The sequence below is a fragment of the Castor canadensis genome, chromosome 7 (assembly GCF_047511655.1).
Source record: "Castor canadensis chromosome 7, mCasCan1.hap1v2, whole genome shotgun sequence".
Classification (NCBI taxonomy): domain Eukaryota; kingdom Metazoa; phylum Chordata; class Mammalia; order Rodentia; family Castoridae; genus Castor; species Castor canadensis.
The window spans coordinates 162,533,331-162,551,627 of record NC_133392.1 but is presented as its reverse complement, the minus strand read 5'-3'; the positions used below and the strand labels follow the sequence as shown (position 1 = coordinate 162,551,627).

The 18,297-nt window shown below is 44.2% G+C and overlaps 1 protein-coding gene across 1 annotated transcript in view; it reads right to left on the bottom strand.

Annotated features, from left to right (window-relative positions):
- Window positions 1–17,706, bottom strand: part of Ssu72 (SSU72 homolog, RNA polymerase II CTD phosphatase) — a 31,239-nt gene extending 13,533 nt beyond the window's left edge. The window contains exons 1-2 of the mRNA XM_074081599.1: window positions 17,351–17,706; window positions 6,287–6,430 (exon numbers count right to left, since the gene is read on the bottom strand). Coding sequence (XP_073937700.1) covers window positions 6,287–6,430; window positions 17,351–17,430 — 224 coding nt within the window. The 5' untranslated portion in view covers window positions 17,431–17,706. The remainder of the gene's footprint in view (window positions 1–6,286; window positions 6,431–17,350) is intronic.
- Between the last annotated feature and the right edge of the window lie 591 nt (window positions 17,707–18,297).

The following is an 18,297-nucleotide window of genomic DNA, read 5'->3' as shown; positions in this document are numbered from 1 at the left end:
CATGAGGGAAGGGAAGGGCCAGTGCTATCTGCAGTGGGCAGATAACTGAGGGAAGGACATTCTAGAGCAGCTCCCAGAGGTTCTCAGATTTCTCATCTTCAGCACAACTCTGTACTTGGTGGACAGCATCTCACCACTGACCAGGTGAGTCATAAGCCCTGATCGGGACTCAAACCAATGGGCATGGCCAGCATAGCTCAAGACTCTTGAGGGATCCCAGCAGTTATCTCAGCAAATGAGCACTGTCCAATCATTGAGTACTGATCAATGAGATAAGCAAGCAAACACCTCTTGGATATGACAATTACCACTCTGACCTTAATACTTTAGGCATGAGTGCTTTTCTAAAACCTCAAAACAGATACACTGGCAAAATTAGATGAGACTTTCTTTGGGAATTGGTGTCTGGCTTAAGAACACACTCATTTGTTAAGCAAACACCATTTCCAGAAAACTTTTTAAAAAAACACTGCTACCAATCAGAGGAAAACAAGATAAGAATCCAGAGCTAAAGGGGGAACTTGCCAGAACGTGCATGATGGCAGAGTATGGCTAAAATAGAAACCAGAGCTGCTATGTCTGCATTAAAAGCAGTATTCTCAAGAGCAGGAGTCTGGAGACCACTGGCTATCTAAAGAATAATGAGATTAGCCCGAAACAAGAATCTGGTGAGACCCTGCCAAAACATAAGTTTCCAGAAAAACCCACTGGTCCTTGCTAACAAATCCAGTGATGACATGGAACACCAGAGAAAGAAGGGACCCATACACACAGCTGCCATGTGTACACCAACAGTCCCCAGGATGGGGGCCAAAAGACTGAGGCAATTTGAAGCCTCATAAATAATTACCTTTTACTCCCAAGGTTAAAAAATGTACATAGTGAAAAGGGTAACATATAAGTTAACTCAGGCCCAAAAACGTGAGTTAAGAGGATGAACATGAATAAATGAATAGTTAACAAAAAAAAAAATCTGAACTGAGGAAGAGTGCACTGGAGACCTCAGACTCAGGCTTAACCTGCAGCAGGGTGTCTAAGCAGACCCAGGAAAGCTCTACTTACATTTCAGATGAAATGCTGAAGGAACATTTGGCTTTGTAATTCAAAATCAATCCTAGTTACACAAGAGGTAGAAATCTGTAAGACTTCAGTTTAAAGCCAGTTACAGGCAAATAGTTCCTGAGACCCTATCTCACCCTATCTTGAAATACCCCACACAAAAAAGGGCTGGATGTGTGGCTCACCTGCCTAGCAAGCAAGAGCCCAGAGTTCAAAGGCCAGTACAGCAAAAAAAAAAAAAAAAAAAAAAGGCAATTATCTATTGAATGGCTTTAAACTCACAAATCAAATTCACAAAAAAACTTTTGTAGGTTGGCAGAGTGCCTACCTAGCAAGCATGAGGCCGAGTTCACACCCCAGTACCACCAACACATAAATATAAACTGGGCGCTGGTGGCTCATGCCTGTAATCCTAGCTATGCAGGAGGCAGAGATTAGGATGGCGGTTCAAAGCCAGCCCAGGCAGATAGTTCGCAAGACCTTATCTTGGAAAAAACCATCACAAAAAAGGGGCTGGTAGAGTGACACAAGGTGTAGGCCCTGAGTTCAAACCCCAGTATCAAAAAAGAAAAAAAAAAAACCTTTGTAATGTGTCTTGTGAACAAACTGCACCAGCTCTGAACTGGTCCATCTGGGCCCAAATGTACAGCATCAGACAATGAAGAACAAACACACTCCCAACGCTCTGAGTCCAGGGACACTTCATTAGGTAAGACACTTAAAAACAAAAACTCATCTCTTCACCAAATGTGTTTCAGCAAGCTTGAGATAACTAGATGAGTCTGCTCAACTGTGGAAACTTGTGCTAGCATAAAACAAAGGAAAAAAATCAGGAAGCCTTCATCAGTGGAACCAGCGCATACAGGATGAAGCTACTTGGTGACACAAAGTTCCTGGTCACGCTGTATTCAAAATGACTCTAAGGTAAAGCATAGTTAAAATAAGGTCAAGGGGCAAATTTTTACACCCAAGAACAGTTTGATACATGCTCAAGTGTGGAGGGACCTTGAGAATATCATGATGAAGTACCTCATCACAGAGGCTCCGTGTTAAATGAGTCCACTTACGTGAAAGGTTCTCAACAGGCAAGTCCACCAGCACACTAGTAGTCGTCAGAGGCTGGGGGAATGGGAAGCAACTGCTGAGTGCTTTTGGGGATGATAAAAATGTCCTACCAGTGATGAGTGCTTGCTTAGAGTGTGCAAGGTCCTGGTTAAATCTCCAGAACTGCAAAAAGTTAATAAATAAATGAAATTATGAATGACAGAGTAATTCTACGAACTATAGACTACATACTTCAAATGGTGCATTATGTGATTCTTTATTAAAACAGACTGCTCCACTTATTAAAAAGATTTTTTTCCGGGCTGGAGGTGTACCTCAAGCAGTAGAGCACCTGCCTGGCAAGTGTGAAGCCCTGAAGTTCAAACTCCAATACCACCAAAAAAAAAAAAAATTCAACATTTTTTTTTTTGAGATGGGGATCTCCCTCTATTGCCCTGGCCAGTCCCAAACTCGTCAGGCTAGGTGGTCTTCCTACATTAGCTCCTAGGATCTGGGATTACAGATGAGCTCCACTGCCCTGGATCAAAAGATATTTCTTGTATGGGAAATTTACATTTCCTATCCATAGTCTGTACATATGAGTAGACAATTCCTGAAAGGGAAAGGGAAATGGCAAAATTGCTAGCAATCTAGGCTAGTTTATAAAAAAGAGGCAACAAAAACAAAAAAAAATAAGTCAGCATATGACATATGTCATATACATATACTGACAAAATAAGTCAATATATGAATTCAGTTTCAGTTCAACAAGGTTTCCATCCCTATGCTATACATTCAGTCCTACTCCCTCAGGAATTCCCACAGACAAGGTCCCCAGGGATAGCAGCTAATGAGCCTCAATCTTTCAGGCTCACTTCTGCTGGTGGAAAATCAAAATTACTGATGTATAGCCAAGTATTTAAGAAAGAGTTCCTGACTAACAATGGCTCAGCTCTTTAATGCCGCCAAAGTGATGCTTTCAGCAGAAACAGTACTGAGCTAAGAGCGATCCCCCAGCAGATGAGATACACTTCAATCCTGTCTTGATATGCTGGACAGTGGCAACAGCTGTCCCTTCCAGTCAGCTCCACAGCCATAATGTGAAACAAGCCATACTGTGTGGCTAAGCTATAGGAGTTTCACATGCATCATCCTCTTCCTTGAAAATGTTAACACTTCAAATTGTCATTTTAGAGTTTGAACTCAGGGCTTTGTGCTTGCTAGACAGGTGGTCTACCACTTGAGCCACGCCTCTAGCCCAAGAGCCCACATTTTCACAGCTGACTTTTGGATAGACTGAAAGCTATATGAGGAAGTCACTGACCTGTGAGATGCTACCCTATGAAGAGTACCTTACTCTGAGGCACTGGTCTTAGCTCTTTCTTTTAGAGCTACCTGGGACATGTATGTCATCCCACTTCACCAAGTACTTCTGAACTGCCAGCTGAAGCTAGACTTGGTTCTTGCAAAATGTGGTTAAGTACCACCCCGACTTAACACACAGGGAGCTGAGCTCCAATATTAAAGAGTTTAATGTACAATAATTAAGGGAGTATGAACACATGAATTGCTGTTTTTATTTCTCTCATGGAGTACAGGAAATTAAAAATGGATGTTGCTAACTGAAGAATAATTCAGAATAAGCTCAATGGCACACCAGCATTTAATGTAAATAAAGCAAGCCTCAATTTTCCAGGGCTAAGGGAAGCACCCAATCCCAAAAAGATATTCTCATAAAAGAGACTTTGTGGTTAAGCTTCCCTATGAAGCTAACAGAAAAACCCAAGCATAAGAAAGGGCAGACCGCTCTCACCAGAGGACTTCAGGAAGGAGCTGTTCCAGGTCACTGCTCAGCCATGCTCCTTAGCCAAGGGTATGAGCAGAGCATGTGGACACATAGGAGACAAGGACACAGAGCCCTGGGTGGGTCTACAGCTGAGAGCTCTCAGGAGCACTGAATTCAAGGCACCAAGCATACTATAGCACCCACTCTCCCAGCATGCACCACAGGCCAGGCCGTGGCACTACAGGAACGACCTCGTTTTCGCCCTTACTTCCCAAAGTGTAGTTGGGAGAAAACAAAGTAGGGAGGGCAGAATGCGCCCTACAAGATTTATGTTCTGGGGGCTGTTCTTAAAAATAAACAAATAAATAAACATTTTGTTAGAATGTAGTTAGGGGTCCTTCCAGCCACCCAATTAATCTGTGTAAATACAAAAACATTTCTGGTTTAGTAAATAACCTTTTTTTTTTTGCAGTCCTGGGGTTTGAACTCAGGGACTCATGCACCACTTGAGTCACTGCGCCAGCCCCCCCACCTTTTTTTTAAAGACTATGTTTTTATTCTTTTTCTCTTTTTTTTTAATGATAATCAGGCTGGTCCTGAACTCCTAGGCTCAAGCAATCTCTCTACATCAGCTCTCTTAGAAGCTATAGGTACATACCACCACTTAATTTTTAGTTTATTAAGAATTGCTGGTAGCTCACGCCTGTAATCCTAGCTACTCAGGAGGCAGAGAGCAGGAGGATCGTGTTCAAAGCCAGCCCGAGCAAATAACTCACAAGACACTGTCTCAAAAAACAAACAAAAACAAACAAAAAAACCCCAAAAAACCTTCACAAAAATAGGGCTGGTAGAGTAGCTTCAAGGTGTAGGTCCTGGGTTCAAACCCCAGTACCTCAAAACAAACAAATAAACAAACAAACAAATAAATGGTGTTGGAGACAACAAAAAATTTTCTGAGGCTGGGGTGTAGTTCAATGGTAGAGTGCTCACCTAGCATATGTGAGGCCCAATCTCCAATATCAAAAAAGAAACAAAACAAAACACAGGAAGTTTCCTAAGAGCCAGTGTGGCAGTGAACACTAGTAATTCCAGCTACCTGGGAGGCAGAGGCAGGACAAAATGCAAGTCTGAGAAATTTGAGGCCAACCTGGGAAAAGTTAGTGAGACCCTATTCTCAAAAGAAAATGAAAAAAGGGTGTGGGGGCACTTACTGGCTCACAACTGTAGTCCTAAGTACTTGGAAGGCTGAGGTTGGGAGGATCATGGTTTGAGGCCAGCCTAAGTAAAGAGTTTCGAGGGACCCCATGTCCAAAATAACCAAAACAAAATGGATTGGATGTGTGGCTCAAGCGATAGAGCACTGCTTTGCAGCAGCCTGCTTTTCAGGCACAAAGCCCTGAGTTCATACCTCAGACCCACTTAAAAAAAAAAAAAAAAAAAAAAGGCAGAGATCAGGAGGATTGCAGTTGGAAATTAACCCTGGGCAAACAGTTCATGAGCCCCTATCTCAAAAAAAAAACCTATCACAAAAAAGGGCTGATAGAGTGACTCAAAATGAAGGCCCTGAATTCAAACCTTAGTACTGCAAAAAATAAATAAATAAATAAATAAACCAGGGCTGGGGTTGGCAGAGTAGCTCAAGCAGCAGAGTGCTTGTCTAGCAAGCATGAAGCCCTGAGCCCAAACCCCAGTACTACAAATAAATAAATAAATAAAAATTTAATTTAAAAAAAAGTGTTTAAAAAAAAACACTCCAGCACTGATTAGCTTAACCATTTTACTACTTGGCACCACATTCATCAAAACTTATTTTAAAAATACCTTTTCTTTTCACGCATCTGAAATAGAAGATCTAGTCTGCCTTGTTTCTTCCTGAAATAAAGTTCTCAAGTCACTAGTTTCTAAAAAACTTTTGTTTGGTAGCAAATGTGTCTGTCTTTATCTGGCCTTCAAAGAGCCAGAGAAGTAGCCAGACCACACTGTCAGTGCATGCATGTGTGTGTGTGTGCACTACCCTACAGAAGAAATAGCTGGACAGCCCCCCAGTGTGAAGATGTCCAGCTCTCAGTGGTTTCTAATTACGCTCTCTGGTTAGCAGTATATTAACACGTCAGAGAGTTCCGCTTGACCCATCAAGAAGAGCTTCATGTTTCTATCATGTCTTCAGATGACCATCTAGCACTTGGACTGTGTAATGAGCAGCTGGAGGAGAGACGGATTCTCACACCTGAAAAGGAACGGTGTTGGCACCACACGCACAGGTCGGCACACCACACCTTCTGTGCCCACTTTACCCAGAATCCCTCCCTGTAGGGCAGGGTAAGGGAGATCACCCATCACAAACCACACCTGCCAGAAGACTACCCAGAGATTCTGTAATGGTAAGCCATGGGATACAGTTCTTTGTCTTTCCTGAGAAGATCATTGTACATCTGGTCATATGTGGTTTTGAAATCATAGACATTGGGCTTGTCGGGTGCTGGTCCTGGGAGCTTCACATGAGTTCCTGTTCCAAAAGACCGGACACTGAACCCCCGTTTGCTGGAAGACACAAAAGGAGAAAGAACATCACAGTTGGATTTAGACATATAAAGTCCCAAAACTGAGGGCTATGAAACAGGAATGGAGAGATTAACTCTCTTTGTTGATTTTAGACAATATGTTTTTAAATGTCTAAGTTAACTTTAACCATTTAAAATATTTTAGAATTCTGTAGCAAGTTACATAAAAACTGTGTCGTGGCCTTCTTATAGGATTCAGAGTCACAGGATTCCTAAGAAACTTGTAAAGACTGACCACTTGCTGCAGCACTCCTTTCTCAGTGTGATCTGCTTACCAGGAAACTCTGTCCCAGCAGTTTCCCAATACTTCTGTAATGCTATATGGACAACCCAAACCTGAGCACATTAGAGGGTCAAGTAGGGGACAAACAACCACAACAGCTGCACTATGTAACCTAGACGGTTACAGATGAGGACACTGACCAAATGTTTCCCCCATAAACTGGAGAAAGTGCTGAAGAGTGGCAGCTCAAGCTAATTGAGCCCGTACATGCAGAACAGCCCTGTGCACTATGACCAAGGCAAGTGAAGAAAAGGACATCTCAAAACACAGTCAAGTGGCGCAATCAAAGGACTCTCCCACCATCACTAACAATTTTAAGTTCACAACAGGTTACACACACAAAAGCACAAAAGATTAAGTTTGCTATAGAACTTGGGTCCTTTTTTTTTTTTTTTTTCAAGACAGGGTCTCAGGAACTATTTGCCTAGGCTGGCTTCAAACCAAGAACCTCCTGGGTAGCTAGAATTATAGGTGTGAGCCACAGGTTCCCAACTGAACTTGCATTCTTTTACACATGGTCAACACAAAGATTGAGGCTGGAGGTGTGACTCAAGTGGTAGAATGCCTACGTTAGCAAGCACAGGGCTCCGAGTTCCACAAAAAAAAAGGTAATGTAATGAATAAGCCCAATGGCATGAACATAAAGCTCAGAAAAGGAAATGGTCCTATGCACATAATGACCAATTTCACTCCTAAGAAAAAAACAAAATACGCAGATACTCTTCTCACCTACCACATTAAAAAATCTCAAGCAAGAATGTTGGTACACTTCTGTAATCCCAGCACTCAGGAGGGTGAGGAAGGCCATTCACGAGCTCCAGGCCAGCCTGGGCTACAGAGTGAGTTTGAGGAAGAGGACAGCTCAAAGGTTTGTCTGTTTGTGGACCAAATTCCCTCCCTGCAGTCAGCACCACATGACAAGGCCCTGTGTGTTTAGTTCAGTTCTATCCTTAGAGCATACAGCAGGAGCAAGATAAATGTCTGGTGAATGGGAAAAAGGGCAACATCACTACAATAAGGGAATAAAACACTCATTTGTTGCTCCCAGACATGAGCCTGATCACGCTCTGTGATGGATGACCAGACAGCACCTATCAGGCAAAAGCTGTCTATACCTGAACTCACACACTTCCCTTTCACAAACATAAATGGCCAAAAGGCCACGGAGTAGACAGTCACGGAATGATCTCTGTGATCACAAAAACCAACAAACAACTTGACCATTCACCCTTGGGGCAGAGTTACTTAGCAGCTCCAGACACCAATCTCCAAGAACTGTGTAAGGAAATAGCAAGGAGCTAGCTCATGGAGGAGAACCAATGCCTGAGAACACCCACACCAGCCATACCACCACGTGTCACCTCCAAAAGCTCACATAGACATAAAAAACTTTTTAAAAAAGTAGTTCCCACTTAAGTGTAATAACTCAACTAAGGCCTCTAAGGTTGATAAAAGCTGAGTCAGGCCAAGTGCCAATGGTGCACACCTGTAATCCTAGCTACTCAGGAGGCAGAGATCAGGAGGAGAGCAGTTTGAAGCCAGCCTGGGCAAATAGTTTTGAGACCTTATCTCGAAAAAAACCCATCACAAAAAAAAAAGGTTGGTGGAGTGGCTCAAAGTGGACACCCTGAGTACAAACCCCAGTACAGGGGGAAAAAAAAAAAAGAGTCCCGGTGTCTCTACATGTTCTGAACTGCACAACTAGGTCTGTGGAGTATCACAAATGAGAAGAAACATGAACAACAGAGAATGATTAAAATCCCAAATCCTCATATACCCACACAGTTAAAATAAACCCAACATTTCCAACATTCAGATCCCAAAAGTGAAGCTAGGGTTTGGAAGCATGTCTCAAAGGGTAGAGAGAGCCTGCCCAGCAAGTACAAGGCCCTGTGTTCAAACCCTGGGACCACGAAAAAAAGTGAGGCTAAGCCAGGTATGGTGGCATGCTTGTGGCCACCACCACAGGTATGGTGGCAGAGATCAGAATCATGGTTTGTGGCCAGCCCAGGCAAACAGTTTGTGAGACCCTATCTCAACCAATAGTTGGGCATGGCTGTGCAAATCTTAATCCCAGCTACACAGGGAAACACATATACAAAGATGACGATCCAGGCTGTGAGCATAAAGTAAGACCCTATCTCAAAAAACAACCAATGCAAAAAGGACTGGTGGAGTGGTTCAGTGGTAGAGTGCCTGCCTAACAAGCACGAGTCCCTGAATTCAATCTCCACTACTGCCAAAAAAAAGAAAAAAAAAAAAAAAGTCAGGCTAGAAAGCAACATCAAACACTGGCTGGGATCAGAAGGGTGACACAGTCCCAGACACAGGGCAGGTGACAAACAGTACACACATGACCTCCTGAGAAGGAGAAAACAGACAAGGAGAAGACTTCATCTTAAATTTGAAACTATTTCCTCACCAGTTTGGATGGTGTATAATAAAAAGTATTTTTCAGCAAAGCACAGGAGCTGGGTGTGATAGTACGTGCCTGGAATCTCAACTAACTGGAGACTGAGGCAGGAGAATTACAAGTTCAAAGCTGGCCTGAGCTATTTAGCAAGATCCTGCCTCACAATTTTAAAGAAAGGGCTGGGGATGTACCTCAGAGATGCAGCACTTACCTAGCATGCAGCACTGATGGATACCTATGAGTCACCTGTCAGATGCCTACAAGAGGCAGAGGTCAGCAAAGCAGATCTCACTGAGACTGAGGTGGCTCAGGCAGAGCCCCATGGGACTCATTAATTCTGAGACATACAAGAAAAATGTGCTATAGAAGAAATGAGATGATGGCTATTGAAATGAAGGGTAGCCATCCTCACTGTTGTCAAAACATGTCAAGCCTCCATCTCCTTCTAAGCTGAGTGTGAGGTGAAGGACCAGACAAGGGTGTGACTCATGGACACAATGTACCCAGAAACACATGCTACTTTCCTGCTATGAACTTGTCCCCTGTGTTGGGGCAGATTTATCCTAAGAGTGCATAAGTTCAGAGATGCAACCTCAGGTTAATTCATTTGCCTGTCACATATGCCCATGCTTCAGCCCTTTGTGTGCATCACTTCACACATGCAAATCATGATGCTTCAGGACCAGCTCTGTGCTGGGGTGGGGTTCGCAAGACATAGATTTATCTCTTCAAGCCAAGGATGGGGTTTAAAATAGAGCAAATGAGAATTTCGAATAAGGGGAGGAGGGGTGTGATTAAAACACATTGTATGCATGTATGGAAATGTCATAAAGAACCCTGTTATAATGTACAATTGACATACACCAATACAAAGATTTTTCACAAAAGGATGTACAAAAAAAAAAAAATCCAAAACTCATACAAACAAGATCATGCAAAGGAAGTAACTGAAGGAAGTGCCAAGCAGAAGAGAAGGACATCTCCGAAAAGGGCAAAGCCTGGGGAAGGCCCTCCATCATGAGAGAAACCTCAAAAGGGTCATGGCAGGAACTAAGAGGCGCACAGACCAGAGCATACAGGGCCTTCAGTGTGCCCATGTTTTCAGTGACTAACAAGTAAGTTTTGGTCATCAGCTGAACATAGCTGCTCAACATGGATTTGGAGCAACTCCTGCAGCTCTGCTTCAAAGGTTGGCACATTCTTCACAGGGCTTGTGATGAAATATCTTAATCTCATGTCAGTAGATGTCAAGTTTTAAAACTAAAGTCATCTGTGACCAAATAATGAATAAATGGGGTAGGTGAGACGGTGCCTTTTTGGATCAAGAAGAAATGGGGGAGCAAAAAAAAAATAAAGAAATGACAGAGAAACTGGGCACTGGTGACTCACGCCTATAAATCTTAGCTACTTTGTAGGTTGAGATTGGGAGGATAGCAGTTGGAGGCCAGACCAGTGAAAAGTTTGAAAGACCCAATCTCTGAGGTAACTATAGTAGGTGGTGGAATAGCTCAAGTGGTAGAATGCCTATCTAGCAAATGTGAGGTCCTGAGTTCAAACCCCAGCACTGAAAAAAAAAAAAAAAAAAAACCAACTTTTCCCCAAAAGTTCCAAGCTGCCTTGCTTGGACCCACCCTAAAAGGGTCACCAACATTGTCTTGAATAATGGAAAAGCAAAAAGTGTGTAGAATATGTATTTTTTTTCTTCTTCTCTCTCTCTATAAGCATGAGCCACTAGCACCTGACTTGGTACATTTCTTTTTGGTCATCTTTGATATGCTAATTTAGAGTAAGGTAGGCTGGACATGGTAGCAAATGACAGCAATCCCAGCACTTGTGAGACTTGGGACCACAAGTTTGAGGCCAGCCTCATCAACACAGAAAGACCCTGTCTCACAAAAAATAAAGTGAGGCAGAAAGTCACACACTGGCACACAACTATAAGCCCAATTACCTGGCAGGCTAGGACAGGAAGATTACTGGACCAGCCTGGCAACACAGGGAGACCCATACACACAAAACATTCTCACAATAAAGTGAGGGAGGAGACACAGGGCACCCAAACTATGTGACTGGGCAGATCACAAGAGCACTTCAGGGCAAGTATGGCCACAGGTCCCCAAAGGGTTTCCAAGAGGCTCCAGGGTGCAGGAGCTGGTGCAATGTCTTTCACATGGAGCATTCCCCATTTGAGTGTGTCTGCATTCCCTCCAAGTACACCATTCCAAAGACAACCTGGCCTAGCCTTGACCTGCCTCATCTTAAGAAGAGGAACACTGCTGCACAAGGTAAGAGGGTCTGTCCCCTCGCTAGCAGAACCACCCCATCAGAAAGTGTCTAGGCCCAGTTGTGCTCTAGCCCTTCCCCCAACCTTTTGAAGTGTTACTTTTAAACAAAGCTATCTAAACTAAATTGAAATTCAGTTTGTTCCCCGCCCCCAACAAAATGTTCCCAAGTGGCAAAAAGGCTAATTAGCAACAGAAGCTCCCATTTCTCTGAAGCTGGCATTAACCGCCCATCTTGCAAGGCAACAATCTGCTTCTTACATAAAAGCAGTGAATGCTACAAAAATACTCCTGACAACAGATTTGTCTGACAACAGATTTATCTTAATCTCACAAATTTGGTTTGATGGGTCAGAGAAATATCTTTACAAATATCAAAAATCTATCAAAGCTGGGCGCCAGTGGCTCACACCTGTAATCCTGGCTACTCAGGAAGTAGAGATTATGACTGAGGTTCAAAGCCAGGCCGGACAAATAGTTCACAAGACCCTATCTCGAAAACACCCATCACAAAAAAAGGGATGGCGGAGTGGCTGAGGTGAAGGCCCTCAGTCCAAGCCTCAGTACCACAAAAAAAAAAAAAAAAAAAAAAAAAAAAAAAATCATAGAAAAGTTATTATAGAAAATGTTAAATTAAAGGAAACAGTTGTTATTCCAAAGATTGAAAGTAAATTAATGTTAAAAAGAACACCAAACAGAATTCTAAGAAAACATCCAAATTAACAGCACAGGTTGGGTTTTTGTTTTTTGGCAATACTAGAGGTGGAACTCAGGACCTCCTGCTTGCTAGACAGACGCTGATACTGCTTGAGCCACGCCCCAACCCCTATGATCTTTCTTTCTTAGCCTTGTACAAGGTGGAAAGGCTTCCAACGAGATCATTTTGTACCCAACACAGGACAAATACTCAGTCAACACCACTGTTCAAATTAAAGTCTAACCCAACTGGGCTTTCTTAATGCCCTCAGGGCTGCCACCTTCTGTGCAGTACTAGTACACAGTAAGCCTTCAGTATGTGGTACTTAAATGGGCTAGAAACAATGAATGACACTGGAACACTAAGCCACTCTATCAAAGAATGGGCTTCTACTAACAAGGTGGAAATCTGTCAAACTATCTTCCTGCTCTGAGCTCCACATATTTCCTCATCTATGAAATAAGTCTGTAGAAGACAATCCTCAACATGGGCTATTTTTAGCTGCTGAAGCTGTTACCATGGCTGGTTTACTCAGATTTGCCTAACATTCACACTTAAGCAGAAATTTATCTTCCTTGAACAAGACCAACAAACACTTCGTCTTAATTCTGCCTTCTAGAGAAACAAAATAAAAACTAATGCAGAATCCCTTAAAACCTCTGAAGACAGAAATGCTCCCTGGAAGAAGGCTTTCAGCATTTGTAACCCTTTTTTGAGACAGGGCCTCATTATTGGGCTCTGGTTCACCTCAAACTCACAGTTCCCCTGCCTCAGCCTCCCCAGACAAGCTGCACCACCATGCTTGGTTGTAGCCCTTTTTAAGCACAGGATTTCAAATCCTTCCATCTTCCCAAACTATTTCCGGTTTACTTTCTTCCAATGTACCCAAATCAACAGACATGGTCAAAAGGGCCACAGGGCACAACCAACTACCCAAAGACAGTTCCCTTCTAGTAAGGTGGTACAAGACCAGGGAGGGACTGTGTTCCAATCCTGTGATTGGTACTACCAGACACATAACAGCACAATTCTCATCTGGTGAGGAGGTGGGAATCACTGTTCCAGTGTAGCCTAGAACACACATGCTCACTATAACAAATCAAGGAACACGTATAGGATTTCGGCTGACTACTATTTTTCCCACTTCTGTATCCTTCTTTGCCTCTTTTCTTCCATCCAGAGTCTCGGTTCTATTATTCATTTATTATGGAGACTCCTGGGCCAAATCCTTGCCTTGAGGGCATTCTCATCCATTAGGTGTGGTACCTTAAGAGTGGTGACGATAAAATCAGATGGCTTTGAGAACGCATCTAGAAAGGACTAAGGACATATCTCACTGGTAGAACACTTGCCTAACATATACAAGGTCCTGAATTCCACACATAAGTTTAAAAAAAAAAAAAAAGAATAAAAAGAATTATGGGAAGCCAGGTGCTAGTGGCTCACACCTACACTCTTAGCTACTTGGGAGGCAGAAAGACAGAGATCAGGACTGTGGCTCAAGACCAGCCCAGGCAAGTTTGAGAAATCTTATCTTGAAAATATCCAACACAAAAAAGGACTGGCAGAATGCCTCAAGAAGCCCTGAGTTCAAGCCCTAGCACCACCAAAATAAATAAATAAATATAATTATGGGAAAACTGAGGCAGAGAAATATGATAAAAGAAAGCACCTACAGGGCTAGCAGAGTGGCAAGCGTGAGGCCCTCAGTTCAAACCCCAGAACCAACAACCACCAAAAAAAAACCAAACACCTAGAGGAACTCACCAGATCAACTCCTGAGTCTTGTTTCTCCTACCTTGGGATTTCTACAGCCTCCACGCTTACTTTCCAAAGATCAAAACTGCTCAGCAATCACCAGAAAGCTGACAGGGAACCCAGGCACTGGTGGCTCACGTATAATCCTAGCTACTCAGGAGACAGAGATCAGGAAGATAGCGGTTCAAAGCCAAACTGGGCAAATACTTTGCAAGACCCTTTCTCAAACATACCCATCACAAAAAAAGACTGGTGGAGTGGCTCAAGGTGAAGGTCCTGAGTCCAAGCCCCAGTACCACAAAAAAATAAATAAATAAATAAAAAAGCAACCTGACAGAATTCAGCTCAGTAACTACAAGTATTTCTTAACTTGCTTTGAATGTTACAGAGCTGGGAGTACAGTCTCTCAAGCAGCTGGGATTACAGGCTTGCATCAGAGTTCAACTAACAGTAATTTCAAAATTAAACCAAGGGTGGTATTTTTTTGCCCTGGCAACCTGGAAGATTAAAATAGCCAGAGAGGAAATGGGAACTCACTATGTACTTTAGGCAGCCTGGCAAAATGTATGAGAATGTAAAACATGCAAAGTATTTTTTTACAGAAATTCCACCTCTAGGAATTTACACCAAAATAGTATACAAAACCCATGCAAAGGTATTTACACAGCAAAAAAGGATGCTGGTCCTGAATGGGGAGGAGGGACCCACACTCAGATGTCTGAGACTGGTAACAAAATTAATGGCTGCACAGGCTTCCTCTGGATTACCGCAACATAGTTTTGTAACCACCCTCGTTATTTGAGTAAATGGATTCAAATTTAATGTTATCAAAATTAATATTAAAATACTATCTCATAATAATATATTCCATAATATCGCAGGGGAAACAAATTATAGAACAATATTTTATCTCCCTAAATAGACATGTATAAAGATATCCAGAAGAATGGGTGCGGTGCTAAATTCCTACAATCTCAGCATTCAAGAAGCTGAGGCAGGATTGAGTTTGAGGCCAGCATGAGTTATACATAGCAAAATTCTGTGTCAAAAAAGATACCCAGAAGTATGTACCCCAAAGTGGTACTTTCTAAGTGATCTTTATTTTCTTCATCTTTTATTAAGACTTTTCACAAGCAAATATTACCTTTAAAGTTAAAATGCTACTTTAACAAAGGACCACATCCTCCAAATATAAGCATTTAACAAATTAAAGAGCCATGTCCTAGGGATGGGGTTAGAGCTGAGTAGGCTGAGAAGCAGAGCAGGTTCAAGGTCTTGGCTTCAATCACCACCTAAATAACTTAACATTCAAGATATCCATAACTAACAACAACAAAAAAATGTCTGTAACAGATGTTTCCCTAAACTTACTTCCTTTTGACTCCATTCTGTATCCACTCTATGAAGAAAGATGAAAGATAGAAAGACAGGTAAAAGCACACATAAAAATTTACTTTCAGTGGACAATGGTGGACCATGCCTATAATCCTAGCTAGCTGAGAGGCTGAGATTGGGAAAAGGTGGTTTGAACAAAATGTACCAGAGGAATGGCTCAAGCAGAAGAGTGCCTGCTTTGCAAGTGTGGAGCTCTGAGTTCAAACTCCAGTCCCCCTCCCCAGAAAAAGAACTTATTCCCACTTGGTGATTCTTGTGCACCACCACTATACCTTTTCAGGGGAGCCTTAGTTCTGTGCCAGCTACCACCAGTGAACTAGGACTTACCATCTGCAGTAACTGTTTCAGGGAAGTACTAGACTGGCATAACTTGAATACAGCCACTTATCTTAATTTGACTAACAAAGCTGCCAAATAAAAATTGAAAACCATATCCTTTTGTAAGATTCCATCCCGACTTGTTAGCAACAGGTCTCCTAACCAACTGAAAGATAGTAAATTTGGTTTTCTTTGGACAATTTTCCAGAGGTGTGAACCTTGAATTCTTTTGCTTAAATGTATGATTTCTACTGCTATGTTTAACAGATTTGCAGTTTATAAATGCAGAACCAGAACAGTGTAATTCTAGCTCATTTCTAGTTTAAAAACAATCTTCACATTGATTTGTTAGGTTCAAAGCATACCACGATCTGCAAAACAAAACAAAAACACTAAATAAATATTATGGACAGTGAAGTATAAACATCAGAAGAATTAAAACTCAAAATTCGCAGATAGTAGACATCTAGTACTTTCCACTGCTAAAAACATGGTAGCTCACACCTGTAATCCTAGCACTGGAGAGACGGAGGCAGGTGGGTATCCTTTACCAGACCAGCCTGGACTACAGAGATAGTGAGACCCTGACTTTAAAAAAACAGAGGGGGTTGGCTGGAAACTGGTGGTTCACATCTGTAATCCTATCTATTTAGGAGGCAGAGATCAGGAGGATCACATTTAGAAGCCAGCCCCGGGCAAATAGTTCTCGAATATACCCAATAACAACAAAAAAAAACGCCTGGCAGAATGGCTCAAGCGGTAGAGTGCAAGCATGAGGCCCTGAGTTAAAACCCCAGGACCGGGAGTGGGCGTTGGGGGGGGAGAGGGGCCAAACCCGAGGGGATGAAGAGACTTCTCATATTCCCAACGTTGTCAGGAAACTCCAAGCTGGACTGCAGTAATATTCATCGTCACTTCCGCAGAAAAACTCGTCCAACTGTGCTTTACTACCAAAACTGACATTTTTTTAAGTTTCTTTTATTCATATGTGCATACAATGTTTGGGTCATTTCTCCCCCCTTCCCCTCCCCCTCCTTCTCCTCCCTCACCCCCTCGCTACCAGGCAGAAACTATTTTGCCTTTATCTCTAGTTTTGTTGAAGAGAGAGTATAAGCAGCAATAGGAAGGACCAAGGGTTTTTGCTGGTTGAGATAAGGTTAGCTATACAGGGAGCTGACTCGCATTGCCCAGGCTGACATTTTAACTGTAATGCAAGTTATCAACTTTTCATGGTGTCAACCCCGGCGGGAATAACCTTTTAATAGAGGCATACAAAGCGCAGACCAGTAAGAGCATGGTAACAGGAACCCGTCCGCCGGAACCGAACTCACGATCTTCGGGAAAAGACCTGCTGGAGGCCCCCCACATCCGCGACGAGCGCCACTGTCACTCCAGCCTCGTTCCACCGGGGCCGCGTGCGAGGCCTGCGGGGGACGTGGCCGGACGAGCACGGGGAGGCCGCCGCCGGACACCTCGCACCGCGGCGGGCCGGGGCTCGCTCGCGACCCTTGCCGCTCGGCCGCCAGCTCCCGGAACGCCGGCACGCCGGAGCGCCGAGAATGGCAGCCCCCCGCCCGCCGCTCGGATCCCAGTCCTGGGGCCACCAGGCCCGTACGCTAGGCACGGCCCACCCTCGGCTTCTCGGCTGGCCGCCCAGCTCGGGCCGAGGTCCGGTCCTGGGGGGAGGAAAGCAGGGAGGAACGGAGGGAGGGCTTATCGGGCAGGAGCGCTGGCCTGGACGGAGCCCCCGATACCTGAGGATGTTGTGCGCCTCCATGCTCCGGTTCTGGTTACTCGAGCACACCACCGCCACTCGCAACGGCGACGACGGCATGACGGCGGCCGCACGGTCCACCGCTGCCGCCCCGAAGCTCCCACCCAGCCGCAGACTTCCGCACGAGCAAGATGGCGGCGACCGGAAGTCGATAACGCGGAAGTGAAGATGATCAACCGCTTGGGGACGCGGTCTTCCCAGGCGGCTCACTGCAGTCGGTTCGGGCGTGCGGTCGGCCAACGACGAGCCTTTCTTGGACGTACGCAGCCTAGGCCCGCGCTCCCCACAAGGATTGCCTACCGGTTCGACGCTCTGCGCCGGCGTCCAGAGTGACGCGCAAAGCGCCGCGCCGGCTCCCGTGACGTCACAATGTCCCGCCACCGCCGCCGGAAGTGACGTACTAGGCAGAGCGCCGGTGGTAGTTCTAGGGGGTCTTCCGACACTTCTGCCTTCTCCGGGTCGCCGCGCCTCCCTACACCTGCCTCTCTGCCAGTCTTGGAGATCCACGGATGCCCCTGCTTCCTCAGTGTAAATCCGATCTAACGAGTGCCACAACCTCTAACCGGCCTCCCTGCCCCAGGCTTGCAGAACACCAGCGCATCGCCCCTTTCGGAAACCCCTTCGTAGTTTAGCATTTAAGTGAAGTTATGAAAATATTTGGAAGGCCGAGTGCGATGGCGTGCGCCTGCAGTCCCAGCTTCTCGAGAAGCTGAGGCAGGAGTTCCAGGCCAGCCTGGACAACATAGCGAGAATCATCTCAAAAAACAGTAGAGAGACAAGCCCTAGCGCTTACAAAAAAAGAAAGAAACTAGGGAGAGAGGGAGGGGATGCGTTGGCTTTATTTGCTGCGCGCGCAGCTGAAATTTGGGGCTGTGATGTTAGGGTGTGCATCCTCCAGCCACGTCTAAGCTGCCCTGATGCAGCTTG